At 36.5% G+C, this 15,944-nt stretch overlaps 1 protein-coding gene across 4 annotated transcripts in view; it reads left to right on the forward strand.

Annotated features, from left to right (window-relative positions):
• Positions 1-15,944, forward strand: part of LOC131065055 (ribosomal RNA small subunit methyltransferase, chloroplastic) — a 253,187-nt gene that overhangs the window by 94,753 nt on the left and 142,490 nt on the right. For 3 of the 4 annotated variants that reach the window (XM_057999441.1, XM_057999442.2, XM_057999440.2), the window contains exon 6: positions 4,451-4,535. In XM_057999441.1, coding sequence (XP_057855424.1) covers positions 4,451-4,535 — 85 coding nt within the window. The remainder of the gene's footprint in view (positions 1-4,450; positions 4,536-15,944) is intronic. The other variant, XM_057999443.2, reaches the window with a different exon arrangement.

Here is a 15,944-nt window from a genome sequence, read left to right on the forward strand (position 1 = left end):
CACTCATCAAACCGGTCTGTCACATAGAGATGCCAGACCTAGGGTTTATTCTCCATTCTCTTCGCCCTGTTGTGTCCTCTTAATGGATTTTGGAATTGACATATGATACAGTGGCCTATCATCTCCTATAACGGTAGAGTGTTTAGTTAAGGATTGATAGGCCAAAACCCATTATTATAGTCAAACCCTAGGGGTTTGAGGGTTTTAGGCTACCCGATAGAGATTTGCTTGTAGAATAGGGCAGCGATCATTTCAAGACTTCACACCAAATGCAAAACAAAGGTAAAACAATCTAGTTTCAGGATCTATGCCATGAGCATTCTTGCCAATCAACCTTCAGTATGCAACCAACAGAAATTAGACGGTTTTATGAGTTTCCCACAGTTCTTGATGCTTCAATTTCCTTTCGAAATCAACCAAAATCAACCCAACTTACATCTTTCGGTGTTTGGGGTCCTTAAAGGTGTCACCCCAAACAAACACAACCTCCTCCAACCGTTTTTCAAACTGAACTGACCGTCGGAGAATCACGACTTACAAAAAGGGCAAAATTGTCATGACAACAAATTGACAATATGACAATTTTTGTATTATTCAACCAATCTAGACTCCACACTATCATAGTCCCCCAAAATGATTACATTTGATTCTAAAACAGCAAAAATGACTCAAATAGATTTGTGGTCACTTGATCCCTCAATTGAGACCATTGTGACCCTTATTGACTCAATTTGCTCTACAAGACCCTAGATGACAATTTGACCCAAACATGGACAAACTTGTCACACTTCTAGGACATTGAATTACAAAAGGACCCATAGGGTCTTATTAAATTCATCTTAGACTAATAGAAAATCATCTTGTCTTTGGCTCATTCCTTCATAGGTAGGTGCTCCAGCACCAACCTCCTAGAAAATTGGAGATGCACTCAAAGTCTCCAAAACGTTTTTAGTGGTCTCTTGATGCCCCATAGACCACTCCCAGTCAATCCCTAAAAAATAGGGATCCTTCCTAAATTTTAGGAAAGTGCCGTCAACTGCTCCAAATTGCCTGAAAGGCTCATGGATGATTCTCTAAACCCTTGAGTTGGTTCCCTCCAGGCTCTGCAGACCTACGGGAACCGGATAATAGACCAACCCTGCTAGAAATGCTATTACTAAGGAAGGGCAAAAATTGGGGACATCACAAAGGTGGACTTGGCATGTGTCGGGCCATATTTCTATATACTTGGGCGGAGTTCACCTTTCATTTGCCATCTTCCTTGTGCCTAGGCGGAGTTACATGTCATGTCAAGAAGAAGGCGGACTTTGATCATGTGTTGACATTGCTTTGCTTGTGTTGTATTCCTCCTTGCCTTCCTATATTCTTCAAGTTGGGCGGAGTTTGAAGTGTCTTAGATAAATTCTTTTTATGCCATGCTTTATTGCTTTTATTCCTCTTCTTGTCTTGGCGGACTTTGGTTCTCATTGGACATGCTTTCTCCTTATCTGCCTCTAGCCATGTCTTGCTTTTAATTTTTTCCTCATGGCGGACTTGAAGTGTCTTATATCATGCTTTTATCATCCAACCTTACGCGGACTTGTATCATCTTGTATCTAGGGAGATTTGGCTGAAGTCTTGCTAATTTATGTTTTTCTTCTTTGGACAAGGCTTTTGCTAGAGAGGGCGGAGTTGGAAGACTCTTGGACAACTTCGTTTTGCTTTATTTCTTTCATGCCTATGTCAACTTGGAAGTGTCTTGAGCAAACTTTGTTTGGTTTATCAGCTTTGCAACTTTGGCGGACTTGGTGTCTTCTTAGCCATGCTTTCTTGGCTTTGACATACTTCTATATCTTCCAACTTTGGCGAAGTTTGTATTGCCATTGCTTTCATGCTAAGCCAAGTTTTTTCTTTGGACAAGGCTTTTGCTAGACCTAGCGAACTTCATGTCTTGACAATGCTTTATGCCAACTTCCATCTAGCATAGGTGGACTTTGCTTTCCTCTTGACAAGGTGGAGTTTGAGGTTACTTAGACATTTTGTATGTAATGTCTTAGGCGGACTTTGAAGACACCTTGCCATCTTTGTTTATGCTTTTATCTTGATCAAAGGTAGGAGTTTGACTAACTCTTTCCATGGTTTACTTAACGGAAGGTAGGAGTTTGCCAATTGTTTGCCAACTTTGTTTCCTTGGCTAGGCGGAGTTGGAAGATGCTTGGACATGTATGCATGAGTGGAGTTCATCTTCTCTTTGCCATGCCAACTTGAAAGACCCTATGCCAAGGCGGACTTGGAAGACTGTTGGACATATCCAAGGCGGAGTTCATTTGTCATATGCCTTCACCTTCAAGGTGGACTTGGCTTACTTCATGCCATTCTTGAATGCGTTTATGCTTAGACATGATTCCAAGTTGATCAAATCTTCTTTTCTTGTCATGAGCGAATTTGTTCTTGATGCTAATTTTTCTCTCCAAAGACATTCATTTTGAGATGCCATGTTCGTATATGATCTGCCATGTTCGTACTTGGATTCATCTGGAACAAAACCCTAATTAGGGTTTCCACCTTGCTTTTTACATCTAGAGATAAATTTTTCAATTCTGACAACATGGGCAGTAATGATATGGCATGAGGATCAAAACCCTAATCTCAAAAAAAAGCAGAAAAAACACAACTTTGCTTTTTGTACTTAGAGGCAAAAAATTTCGAATTTGAAGACATGGGCACTGACCAAATGACCCGAGGAACAAAACCCAGGTTCTACTTTCAAAAAATCAGAAAAAAACAATAAGCGAAAAAGCAAAAACAAGCCACAAAAGCTGCTTCCCGGATTGTGCCCAAAGTGCCAAAAACAAAACTTTCTATTTTTAGAAAAAAGCAAAAGAAAAGCAGAAATTTCTAAAAATAGAAAGTTGTCAGAAATGACTTAAAGCAATTGCGATCCTCGTCCTTAGACCTTCTAAGCACTTTGACAACGTTCAAACGCAATTTTGAGCAAGATTTCACTACTTGGCTCGGGATGACTTCATAAACTCTAACTCAAAAGTCTTAGAGAAAATGGATTTATGAAACTGCAGAGGCAGGACAAAACCCTAAGAAGATAAAATAGGGGGTCCCAATCTGCAATGGGGTGATGTGTGAAATAGGTCACAACAAGTCTCTACTCCCAAACCCCCACTAGTTATTGGGTATGAATTATGAAATTTCAAATATACAGTGTTTAAAGATCATATGACATGTGCAATGTTTGAATTATGACAAATTGATAGTTAAAATAGGCTTTTATGTTCTCTAAATGCATTTTTTTTTTGTAAAACTACGGTTTTTTTTGCTGAGTCCTGAGTTTGAGTCCTATTTGTGGCTGCCGAGTCCATGCCGAGTTTGAGTTTTCAAACTTTGTTATATAGTGAAGGACGCGGCTGTTACAGTAAACCGTCCCATTGAAAAGACATAATTATTGATATTAGATTTGTTTGATGCATATTTAGGGGAGGACGTGTGGACTCATCAAGGCAGATGTAGAATTGTTTTTATATTCAGATTGAAGCGCTCAAGGAGCCCTCAAGCATCCAAGTGAAAGGTTGTAATCATCCACCAGTTTTGCAAGGCTAAGGATGCATGTATAAAGAGCCTAGTAAACAGGAACAATTTCAATCGATTGCATACTCATAATGCATATATTCAGGAAAAGCAATCAGACTGACATCAGACAATTCAGTTCCATACATCAGATCGTTATGTGAATCCAGTCACACTTATCTTAAAGTACAACGATCCAACTGATTATCAGCAGACTTGTTTATATAAGTTCAGTTCGTTGATATCATACATTATATCAGTTTTTACTCTTTATGTACAATATAATCATCATATTAAATACATTCAGTTCTGCAAATCTAATTATTCTTGGATTATCTAAAGGGTTGTAGCAGTCATATACATCACTGTCTTAATTGTATTGTTCCAATCAAATTCCCAATCACAACTCTCTCGATTGTGCAAACAAATCAAGAAAACAATCTTTTCAAGATTAGGCAAAATACCAAATAGATCTACAAGGGACATTACAAAAAGTGAGCTTTTGAACTACAGATTCACTCTGCTCTAATGTTATCACATTGTAGATTGTTAATTGTAGGTTCATCTCATTTGATAGGCATCCTGTGAGATATTATATTTGATTTTGCTCTCATAATGGTGGATTTTATGGAGTGCATTCTCCATTAATGATTGTTGTATTCTCAAACTGTACCTTAAATATATTTCCCTCAATTAAATTGACTATTTGGGCACATTAAAACCTCCCATAAATCTTTTGTATGTGTATTATTTGATGCTCACAGAAAATTCATGTTTTTGGATGGTTGGCTAATTGTAACGCATTTTTTCAGGTGCTAGGTGTCTAAAGCTTTTGATCATCTTAACAGACTACCTTTCTGTTTATGAATGATTGTGATATAACTTTTTGCAGGAAGAAACAGCTTTGCGCTTGGTAAGTGCTTCCCCAAGGACACGTGAATATCGTTCAATTAATATGTTTGTTAAGTTCTATTCAGGTACACCTTCCTTGATTTTCCTTTTTCGGAAACAATGACATGTATGATGATCTAATTAACAAAGTGCAAGAATGGAACACAATTACAAGATATTTTGCCAAGCTTCACATTGAAATACCAATTTGTTTCCTCGAAAAAGCGCCTCCAAGACTAAACTTTTTATATAAGAAAATTGTTTTTTGTTTACAATTGGACAATATTCTGTTAAACTTTACATCTAAATATCATTCCTCTGCTTTTCTTTTTTGAAAAAGCAACTTCAAGGCTAAACTTTTTGTATGAGAAAAATGATTTCTGTTTGGAAATTTATGATAAATGATGGAATCTTTGTAACACAAAGCCATATCAAAAATTAAAACGTTACAAACTTACATGCAATTCTTACTTATAAAACCTAAATATAAATTACATGCAATTCTTACTTATAAAACCTAAATATGAATAAGGATAGTCATTGCATTTATAAGCTCAATTGTAATTGCAAAATATAAAATTATCATGCTGCATTTTTACTAAAGGTGGAAGTTTTGTTGTACCCATATGAATTTTTTGTATCGTGTCAAGTTTTAATCTAAAATTTGTTGTTTTCTCAAGTGCAACTCATGGTTCAAACCTTATCTAGTTTTGCTTGTTCTCGAGTTTGGTTCTCATCTTGGTTATCCTTTTTTGAATACTCATGGGAACATAGAATGAAGCTTTTGAAGCTATTCATCATAGCAGACAACAGGAGTTCTTGTCGAAGAAATTTACTAAGACTGGAGATTGAGCACATACTTGATATAGGAGAATGAATGAGTTTTCAAGTGTTTGATTTGCATATATTGGGGTGCACTAATATGAAGGGAATAATGTTTTCAGTTTTGAGATTTGAAGGTACGTTATTAGGTGCCAGGCTGAATACAGAAATTTGAAGGGCAATCTTGAAGTTAGTTGTCAGTTTCTTTTTGCTACAGTATTGCTGCTCCAATACTGCCACTGTAGTGCCACTTCAACTCTATTCCATATTTTATGTTATAGTGCCGCAACAATGCTATTCTATATTTGCAGCCACCATGTTGCTGCTACAGTGTCACTATAATGTCGCTATGGTATTGCTACAGTACTGGTACAGTGCCCTATCATTGTGATAAGAATTTATAACAGTAGATTGTATTAGCATGAGTTCTTTCTTTTTTATCAATTATAGTGCTACTGTTTGATTCTAAATGTTGTTTCCAAATTTCCAATAACATTCTCACTGTTCAATGGTAATTTGTTAGTAGCAGATTTGATACATTGCTATTTGCATCAGAAAATTCAGACATTTCATGGTATGCAGAATTTAAAAGATTTGACATCATAGTATTTGATGGATTCATGATCCCATTCTAAAAGAAAATTAGTCAGCTCAACATACTCATAGGGGAACATAAGTTATGTGATGATTTTTATGTTGTTGCTTTGGGAATGTCATTTCCAAGAAAATGGGAATATTTTGGGAATGTCATTTCCAAGAAAATGGGAAGAACTTTGGAGATGCAATCTGGTTCTAAAAACCCGAATTTGGAAGGATGGGTATTTTTCATCTTTGCAACTTGGAATTTTAACAAAAGATGGTTAAATTCTTGTAACCATAAGGGAAGAACAATTATTTTCATCCAACTTGTTATCGGGATTTAAAATTCCTAATACAAGTAAAGAGGGAAAATGGGTAAGAACAATGCAATTCAAAAATTGCGTTACAAAGGGGAAAATCTCTCTCACAAAACCGACTTTTGGGGCAAAATAGACATATACAAAAATTTACAACTAGAAAGGAAAACAAGAAGACAAGAAAACAAGAAAATGAAACAAGGAAAGAAATGAAAAGAAATCATACCTTGCTTGAAACTGAAATGCCTCTTAAAAAGATGATCAATCTTTGAAAGAAGGGAGGAAAACTCTTAAATAGAGATTAACTGCATTCCAAAACCCTAGCTACGTTGTACTAAAACGCCTTGGGTAGAAAAACGTGGCACCAAAAGCAAACTTAATGGCACAAGAAGTGATCAAATCTCCATCAAACCCCAACGCCTTAGCATAGCAAGCAAAAACGACTTAGGAGATTGGAGATCCGTGGTAACTTGGGAGAGAAAATCACGGTTTTAGCAAAAAACGTGTTTGCTTATTCAACACCAAAAAACCAGCAATCGTACATCCCAAATGGCGTGATATGTGTTTGCAAATGCATGAAAATAGGGAAGAATCCCAAACGCCTTCTATCTCCCAAAAAATCTCCACAAAAAATACTTCAAATTTCCAACAAAATCGCCTTCCTTTAGCTGGTCGGGTTTTTGAAAAAGAAATGCAAGTTTCATTTTAGATGCAATAGAGAAAATTGGGTTTTAATTGCCATATAACAAGTTTAAAATGTTACTTTTCTCTCAACAAGGCAAAATCGGGTTTTGGAAATCCAATTACAAGTTTAAAATTCCTCAATTTACACTTTATGGAGAAAATCGGGTTTTTTGGGCATAATAGCAAGTTTAAAATTGTCATTTTATTCCATTTCTAAGCAAAATCGGGTTTTGGAGAGAGATATGCAAGTTCTAAAAACTTGTAAAGGGAAAATAAAATCCCTACAACAAGTTTTAATAACTCAACACATGCAATAGGGGAAATAAAAAATCCCTATTATGACTTAAAAAGCCAAAAAGCATCAAGGGGGAAATAAAAAGTAAGTTACAAGTTCTTTTTTCAATAAAGTGCACTTTTAATTAGCCAAAAATTTCCCTACAACAACTAAAACAAAGAAAATCATTAAAACTTGCAATTCAAGGAAACTTCCCCACCTGCAGTCAGGGAGAAAAAACCCGAAATTGAAGGAAAGACATAGCAAATGAGTCCAAAATGTGATGAAATTTGAAATGTTGTTCGAGGATGGATTGAGGATCAAGCCAGTCCAAGGGTGAAGCAAAATTCTGCCTCAGGAAGCGTGCTGTAGAGTAAATTTTTTCATTTTTTGACAAAAAATTTATGTAATGGTCCTTCATTTTTGAAAACAAAAATGAGGACAACAGGTCTCAAAGGCAGCTGATCATAATATTCCCACACAGGTATAAGCAAGCGATCACCCTTGGTAGAAAGACCAGGGAAATGTTTGAGTGATGCTGCTATATATACCAGGTATGAATTCATGTAGAAAGACAATGTAGTAGGAACTTTGGTCAGCTGTTCACACAAAGCATCACTAATAATCTCACCCCAAAAGATGTGTTGGGATTGCCTGATGAGCACAATAAATTTATACATCCATGGTTCAAAGATATTGGAATGCTCCAAACCCATGATCCTGCTTAAGAGAGTAATTGTGTTATCAATATCTCCTTTGAAGTCACAACGAAACAACTTAGCCCACCGGGTGAGACAAGTCTAGGGGTTTATGAATCCATTTATTAATAGGACGCTTGCACTCTTTCTCCCTTTGTACAAAGTACTCTGTTGCACTTTCTTTTGAGATTTCTACATAAACAGGAGCTGTAGGTACTTTGAAAATCTTCTTAATGGTTTCAGTGTCTAGGCGGCTAACAACCTCTCCATTATGATCTTTGATAGTTCTGATTTCCCGATCAAAATGAGCAGCATAGGCAAGAATAAATTCCGGCTCTTGGGCAGCCACTAGGAAAGAAGAAACAAGATGAATATGACTGTCCAATAAACACTGCATATTGTGATCCTTAGATTTTTCAACCCTTTTAAGAAATTTGACATATCCACATGTTCGATTTCTGTTTCTTTAATCTCCTCCGATGAAGAAGAAACTTGAGAAGGAGAAATCGTGTTCTGGTATTTGTTATACTTGTACTTCATCTTCTTGTGAGAAGATGATGCCGACAAATCGGTCATCGAACAGGAATCTGTAATGCTGCGATGAAAATCCAGAAGTGTCAAAGCAACATCACGATCTGCAGAAGAAGCCATATTATCTTCTTCAAATGGGAAAAAGTCAAACCATAGCCCTAAAGCTCTCAAAGGAGTGATGAATAAACAAGAGACTTTAAAGGCGTGGCTCTTGACCGATTTTGGATCTTGAAAGGTATACTGCAAGTATAAAAATGGGGAAAGTCTCTTGTGAAGACATAATTGCAATCAGGTTTTAAAATTCCGATTGCAAGTAGAATCATAATGGGAAAAAGAATGAACGTGTGACGAACGAATGCAATGGTGTGAATAGGAATTTTGACATGAGGGAAATGATGGAAATAATGATTTTGACCAATGATGGCAAATTTGGATGACCATGTACAGGTATGGAAACAAACATTTTCAGCTTGGCAACTTGGAAAATGGGAAAAACTTCTACTTGTAATCAGATTTATAAAACCCGAAATCAAGTGAATGAGCTGAACACTCAACATTTGTTACTTTGTAAAAAGAATGTTTACTCTTTTTACCAAGGGGAAGGTCAATGTTATCACTATCACTTGTAATCGGGTTTGAAAATCCTGAATACAAGTAAATGTGAAAAAATCGCAAGAGGGGAAAAACACGCAAATTTACAAATTGTATTCAGAAAGCAAAATGACTTGGGAAGATCTTATAGGAATCCAAAAACAGAACAAGAGCATGATTACTTACAAATTTGATCAAACAATACCACGGAGAAACTAAAAATAAAAACAACTAAAGGAAACAAAGAAAAGCTGAAAATACGTACCTTGTTTGATCAAATGCCCTAGACAAAAATAAATGAACAAGAGAAGACTTGAAATGTTCTATAAATAGATAATGAAGCCACCACGTCACATTCCTTGTTGCAGGAAAAACGGCTTGGCATTCAACCCGAAATCACAAAAATCGGCAAGGTAGAAGACTTGCATAAGGCGTTGAAAACTAAACATTCAATGTTGAATGCAACAAATGACGGAAACCATGGCGGAATACAAGGGCAAAGCGCCAAAAACGCGGAGCTAAAACAACAAATAGAGAAGCATAAAATCCCCACATTGGTATGCATTCATGGTGCCATCCCCTTATGAATTGGATTGGTGATTGGATGCCACAAAAGAAGAAGTCGCTGCCCTTGGAGAAATACGTAGTCGGGTTACTTCAGCTAAGGAACATAAACTTAGCATAAGGAAATACGTAGTCGGGTTTAAAAAACCCGACTTCATGTTTTAATTAAAACATACTTCCCTTGCAAACCTGCAAAATCGGGTTTCTAGAAAGCAAAAACATACAAAACATAAAAAACACTAAAGACTTGTAATTGGGTTTTCGAATCCAATTACAAGTTTGTAATGTCCTCTTGTCGATGATGTGCTTTCAGCGGTCCATTTGCCTATTCCTGAGACTTGTAGGCTATGTGGAATGAAGAATTAGGGTTTCAAACGTTGGTGAGGTGAGAACTTACTAGTTTTAGTAAGTTAGGGGTTGGATGTTTGGATGATGTTGTCCTACTGAGCTTTCCATGCTCTGTCACTGGGTGCGAAGATAATGCTTTTCGGAGCAGTAATTCATGACTTACTATTTTTAGTAAGTGGCAGTATGGAGTATTTCTATTTTTGGCTGTGGATAGGGTCCTAGTCTTGCAACAGGTCTTTGTTCTTCTTTACTCCGCTTCAACCTGGTTTCTGTTAATGATCAGTATGGGAGTCATAAGTAATTTAATTAAATATTATTTCCTTGTCAAATGTTTAATATTTAAATATTTGTAGTTACTGATTAATTGTTGAGGATGACTTAGGGAAAAATAACTAATTAATATTCATATGATTATTTCCTAAGTCAAAGGGTGAATTTGTTGGTGGCCATTTAGGAGGATTAAACATCTTTTGTTTAATGTTTAATATTGCAAAAAGACGCCACCATAAGGAAAGTTCGAACTTGCCTAGGAAGGGTAATTGGGCGCCATGTTGGTGGGGAGACATAAGGCGAAATGTAAGTGAATTTGAATGGAGTTTGGCGCCATTTGCATTTGCATTTGGAAAGGCGTGAAGTTATAAATATGAGCCTTGGGCTCTCATTTTGGCTATCTTGAAAATTTGCATTGTTATGCTGTCGGATTGGCGTTAGAACTTTGAAGCTTCAGAGTGCGGCTCCCTAGTGCTTTCCAGTTTCGTACTTGAGATATAGTACCTAGCTGCGTGCTGTAATCTATGATACTTTCATTGCATATTTCAGTGTTTTTGGAGTTTGGAGTGATTTCTGGAGTTGCTGGTTTCCATGTGGCTGAAGCACGTTTTTGATCATGTTGTGAAATATGGATCGAAGAATAATGACAGCGATTCCGGAAGATGGATTGCCGTTAGTTATTGATCGTCTCCATCATTGAATCCGGTTTAAATACAAGAGGAAAGGTTGTCTACGTAGGGGCATGTCCATACGTGGCAACGACATGGACATGCCCCTACGGAGGCAACCGTTCATAACAATTAGTTTGTTTATGTTTAGTTTCCAAACTGTATGCTCTGTTAATATATCACTCTCCAGATAATAACCGATTTACCATTAGTTAGATTCACGAGGGCTATATCTTAACACTCCCTCTTAGCAGGAGTGGATCTAAGTAATTTTCTTGGGAGCATATTCTGTCATGACTTCCGACACAATTCGGGACAACATTTAATATAGTCTTGTCATGACAATAAACTCAATATCATGATATCCGGCTTAGTCCGGGACAATCATTTAAGAAGTCAATCATGAGATGATCACATACTTTAGGATCAAGATATCCGGCACAGTCCGGGACAACAACTTAATGTAGTCAATCTTGACACTTGGTCAACTATTTTCAAGATCGTCACCTTGAAATAGTAACCTTAAACATAAGAAGATCGTCATCTTCTTGAACACAGTTAGAATATTGCAATATACATTTTATTTATTTATTCATGAACAAATTACACATGGTAGGAATTTCATCCTAATAATCTCAATTATAATCTAGTCATACCAAGTTTACTTCTGAAGTATTCTATCTTCAATCTTGCAAGTGGCTTGGTGAAAATATCAACATTTTGTTCTTCAGTACTGATGTACACTAGTTTTATGTAGTGATAAGGGATCTCAATATGTTTGGATTGATTGTGAAAAACTGGATTTACTGAGAGCTTGATACAGTTCTGATTATCACAGTGAATTATTGTTGAATTCAGAGTTTTTCCAAATAATCCAAATAATAACTTTCTTAGCCATACCACTTCACGAGCTCCCATGGAGGCTGCCATATATTCTGCTTCGGTGGAGCTTTGTGCAACTGTTGACTGTTTTCTGCTGAACCAAGATATCATAGCAGAACCAAGACTAAAGCAACACCCTGTTTGGAAAAACTCTTATGTAGTGATAAGGGATCTCAATATGTTTGGATTGATTGTGAAAAACTGGATTTATTGAGAGCTTGATACAGTTCTGATTATCACAGTGAATTATTGTTGAATTCAGAGTTTTTCCAAATAATCCAAATAATAACTTTCTTAGCCATACCGCTTCACGAGCTCCCATGGAGGCTGCCATATATTCTGCTTCGGTGGAGCTTTGTGCAACTGTTGACTGTTTTCTGCTGAACCAAGATATCATAGCAGAACCAAGACTGAAGCAACACCCTGTAGTACTTTTACGGTCAATGGTACTTCCGGCCCAATCAGAATCAGAATATCCTTCAAGTTGAATCTCAACATTTTCATACTTTAAGCCAAGTCTGATTGTGCCTCGTAAATATCTTAGAATGTGTTTAGCAGCCATTAGATGTATCTTCTTAGGTTCACACATGAAGTGACTTAATACATTTGTAGCATAGCAGATATCAGGACGAGTATTTACCAAATACATGAGTGAACCGACGATTTGTTTGTAGAGTGTGGGATTTGTAGGTTTTGAATCTTCTGCCTCAATTTTCAGCTTGTGTAAATTAGTTTCCATTGGTGTAGCTAATGGATTACACTCCATCATCCCAAATCTAGTTAGAATATCTGTGGTGTACTTTCCTTGATTTAAGAAGATGTAGTTTTTCTTTTGCCATACTTCTAATCCCAGAAAATAATGTAGAAGCCCTAGATCCTTCATATCGAATTTTGCTGCCAGATCTTGCTTACATTTCTCAATGAGATTATCCTCTCCTGTTATCAAAAGATCATCCACGTAAAGGACCAATATAATCATATTGCCATTTGAAGCCTTGAAGTAGATGTTGGGATCTGCTAGGTTCTTGGAGTACCCTAGTTTGGAGAGATAGTTGTCTATCCTTGCATACCAGGCCCTAGGTGCTTGTTTTAACCCATAGAGAGCTTTCTTTAGTTTACAAACATAGCAATTTTTATCACGTATGGTGAATCCTTCTGGTTGTTCTATATATACTTCTTGTTCAATTGAACCATTTAGGAAGGCAGTCTTTACGTCCATTTGGTGAATTTTCCATCCTTTGGATGTTGCAATTGCATTGATTGTTCTTACTGACGTATACCGGGCAACTGGGGCAAATGTCTCTTCATAATCAATTCCTGCTTTCTGAGAGAATCCCCTGGCCACAAAGCGAGCTTTATGTTTTTCAATGCTGCCATCAGATGCATATTTGATCTTGAATAACCACTTGGATGAGACAACTGATTTGTCTTTTGGTCTAGGCACTATATCCCAAACATCATTTTTTAGTATAGATTGATATTCTTCAACCATAGCATCTTTCCAAGCTTGTTTTGATAAGGCTTCTCTGACATTTGTTGGTTCAGAATTTGTGAGTTCGGTTAGAAGTGCAGCATAACATTTTAGAGTTCTTGTTCTCTTATTTTCTTTGGAAATTTCATTTGGTTCTACATTATTCTCTTCAATCATTTTCCTTGCCCATAGAGGTCTTTTCTTGTTATTGAGTGTTTCAATATTTTCATCAACAAGAGGTTCAAAAGCTCTTATGATGTCCTCCCTCTCAGTGTCTGAAGGTTCAGAATTTTCTATGATATTCTCCCTCTCAATCTCAGTTATGTGATCTTCTTCTTCTTTAGTAATGTTATCATCCTCAGGTTCTTTGAGTGTAGTGTTTTCTTCAAACTTTACATCTCTACTTATCTCAACAGATTTTTTCCTTGGAATGTAAATGCGACATCCTTTAGTATTTTCACTATAGCCAATGAAGATACCTCTTTTTCCGGATGGTTCTAGTTTTGTCCTCTTTTCTTTAGGAACATGTATATATACGGGATAGCCAAATATCCTTAAATGATTTAAGTTTGGTTTGTTCCCTGTAAAAGCTTCTTCAGGAGTTATGTTTTCTAGAACTGAGTGCGGACATCTATTTTGAATGTAGACTGTTGTATTTGAAGCTTCTGCCCAGAATGAAGTGTGTAAGTTTTGGTCATGCATCATGGCTTTTGCTGCTTCAATTATGGTTCTGTTCTTTCTTTCTGCTACTCCATTCTGTTGTGGATTATATGGTACAGTATACTCCCTCTTAATCCCAACAGAATTACAAAAGTCTTTGAAGTTGTTAGATGTATATTCTCCCCCATTGTCGGATCTTAACACCTTAATTTTCTTCCCTGACTGGTTTTCTACTAGTGCCTTCAATTCTTTGAACTTAGATAGTACTTCATTTGAGTCTTTGCACTTTAGAAAATATATCCATGTTTTTCGAGAGTAGTCGTCAACAAAGATTATGTAGTATAAGGATCCAGTTAGGGATGGTGTTGACATGGGACCGCATAGGTCTGAGTGAATTAGTTCTAAAATAACTTTTGATTTGTGCTCGCTTGAGGGAAAAAAAACTTTCACATTCTTTTCCAAGGCACATCCTTTGCAAATGCCTGTGTGTTTAGATTTTAGTTGGGGCAGTTTTGAAGTAATCTTCTTTATGTTGGATAGAGCACTATATCTTAGGTGTCCTAATCTTTTGTGCCATAATTCATTATTATTTGAAACTTCAAGATTTAGTGCTTCCTTTTGATCACTGCATAGTTTGTATAGGCTACCATCTCTTGAACCTACTGTTATGGCATTTTTGATATTTGTATTTTTAGGCCAGAGTAGAACTTTATCTTCATTGAAGGTAACCTGATATCCTTGATCAGCTTGGCCTGAGATTGAGACTAGATTTCTTTTTATTCCAGGTACAAACAGAACATCCTTTAATTGTAGAGATACTCCATTTCTTAGTTTGATAGTACAGGTCCCAATTCCTTTCACAGGATATGTGGAGTTATCTCCAATAGTAACCTCTTCACTTGAGTGCCTGTTAAGTGTTTCAAACTGATTTCTGAATCCAGTTATATGCCTTGATGCTCCACTGTCTACGATCCAAGTGTTTTTATTTGTATTTATTTCGCTTGATAGGGCTAAGAAGAAAAGTGAGTTTTCTCCTTTGACTTCGGCTAGAGTAGCTTGTGTTTTCTTCCTTTCTGGACAATTTCTGTGAGTGTGCCCATATTTGTCGCATTTGTAACACTGAATTTTAGACATATCTCTTTTTTGATGGTTTTTATTTCCTCTCTTCCGTTTGGAGAACTTTTTCTTTTTGTTGAAGGTATTTGTATTAAGTGCTTGGATTTTCCCTTCTTTATTTGGCCCTAATCCTCTTGAGATTACTCGAGATTCCTCTTGAATGCACTCATTCTTAAGTTGTTCAAATTTGGGTAAGGGGGGTGTTCTGCTAATACATTGAATGTAGGATTCCCATGAAATTGGTAATCCTCTTAGGGCTATGAGAGAGATTTCTTGATCATCTACCTCATTTCCAATAGTTTGTAATTGGTCTTTTACTTCAAATATCCTTGAAAAGTATGTAGATATTGTATCATCTTTATTCATCTTTATGTTTAAAAGTTGTTGTTTCAAGGTTAACATTCTGCTCGCATTGTTAACTTCATATGTATTTTTAATGGTTTTAAATACTTCATATGCTTTAGGCAGTCTGGCTATAGATGGAAGAATATGATCTTTGACTGAGTCAATAATTATTTTCTTTGCTTTATTATTACACCTTTTCCAGGTAGATTTCTCTGGTTCATCATTTGGCATGTCTAGATTTTCTTCTATGTAAGACTCTAATTCTAGTTCTTCAAGAATGGCAATGATTTGTATCTTCCAGGAAATGAAGTTGGAGGCTCCTTCGAGTCTATCTTCCACTCTCATATTACTTGACATTTTGAATATTTTCTTAGTCGGATATATCCTCTGCGTATATAGTCTCTGCGTCGATTTGTTATTTACTTCCGATAAATGCTTATGAGTAATATGGCTGTCTAATTTATTCTCTTAATATGCTGGCTCTGATACCATGTTGTGAAATATGGATCGAAGAATAATGACAGCGATTCCGGAAGACTGATTGCCGTGAGTTATTGATCGTTTCCATCATTGAATCCGGTTTAAATACAAGTGGAAAGGTTGGCTACGTAGGGGCATGTCCATACGTGGCAGTTGCCACGTATGGACATGCCCCTACGGAGGCAACCGTTCATA

This window comes from Cryptomeria japonica, chromosome 11, assembly GCF_030272615.1.
Source record: "Cryptomeria japonica chromosome 11, Sugi_1.0, whole genome shotgun sequence".
Lineage (NCBI taxonomy): Eukaryota > Viridiplantae > Streptophyta > Pinopsida > Cupressales > Cupressaceae > Cryptomeria > Cryptomeria japonica.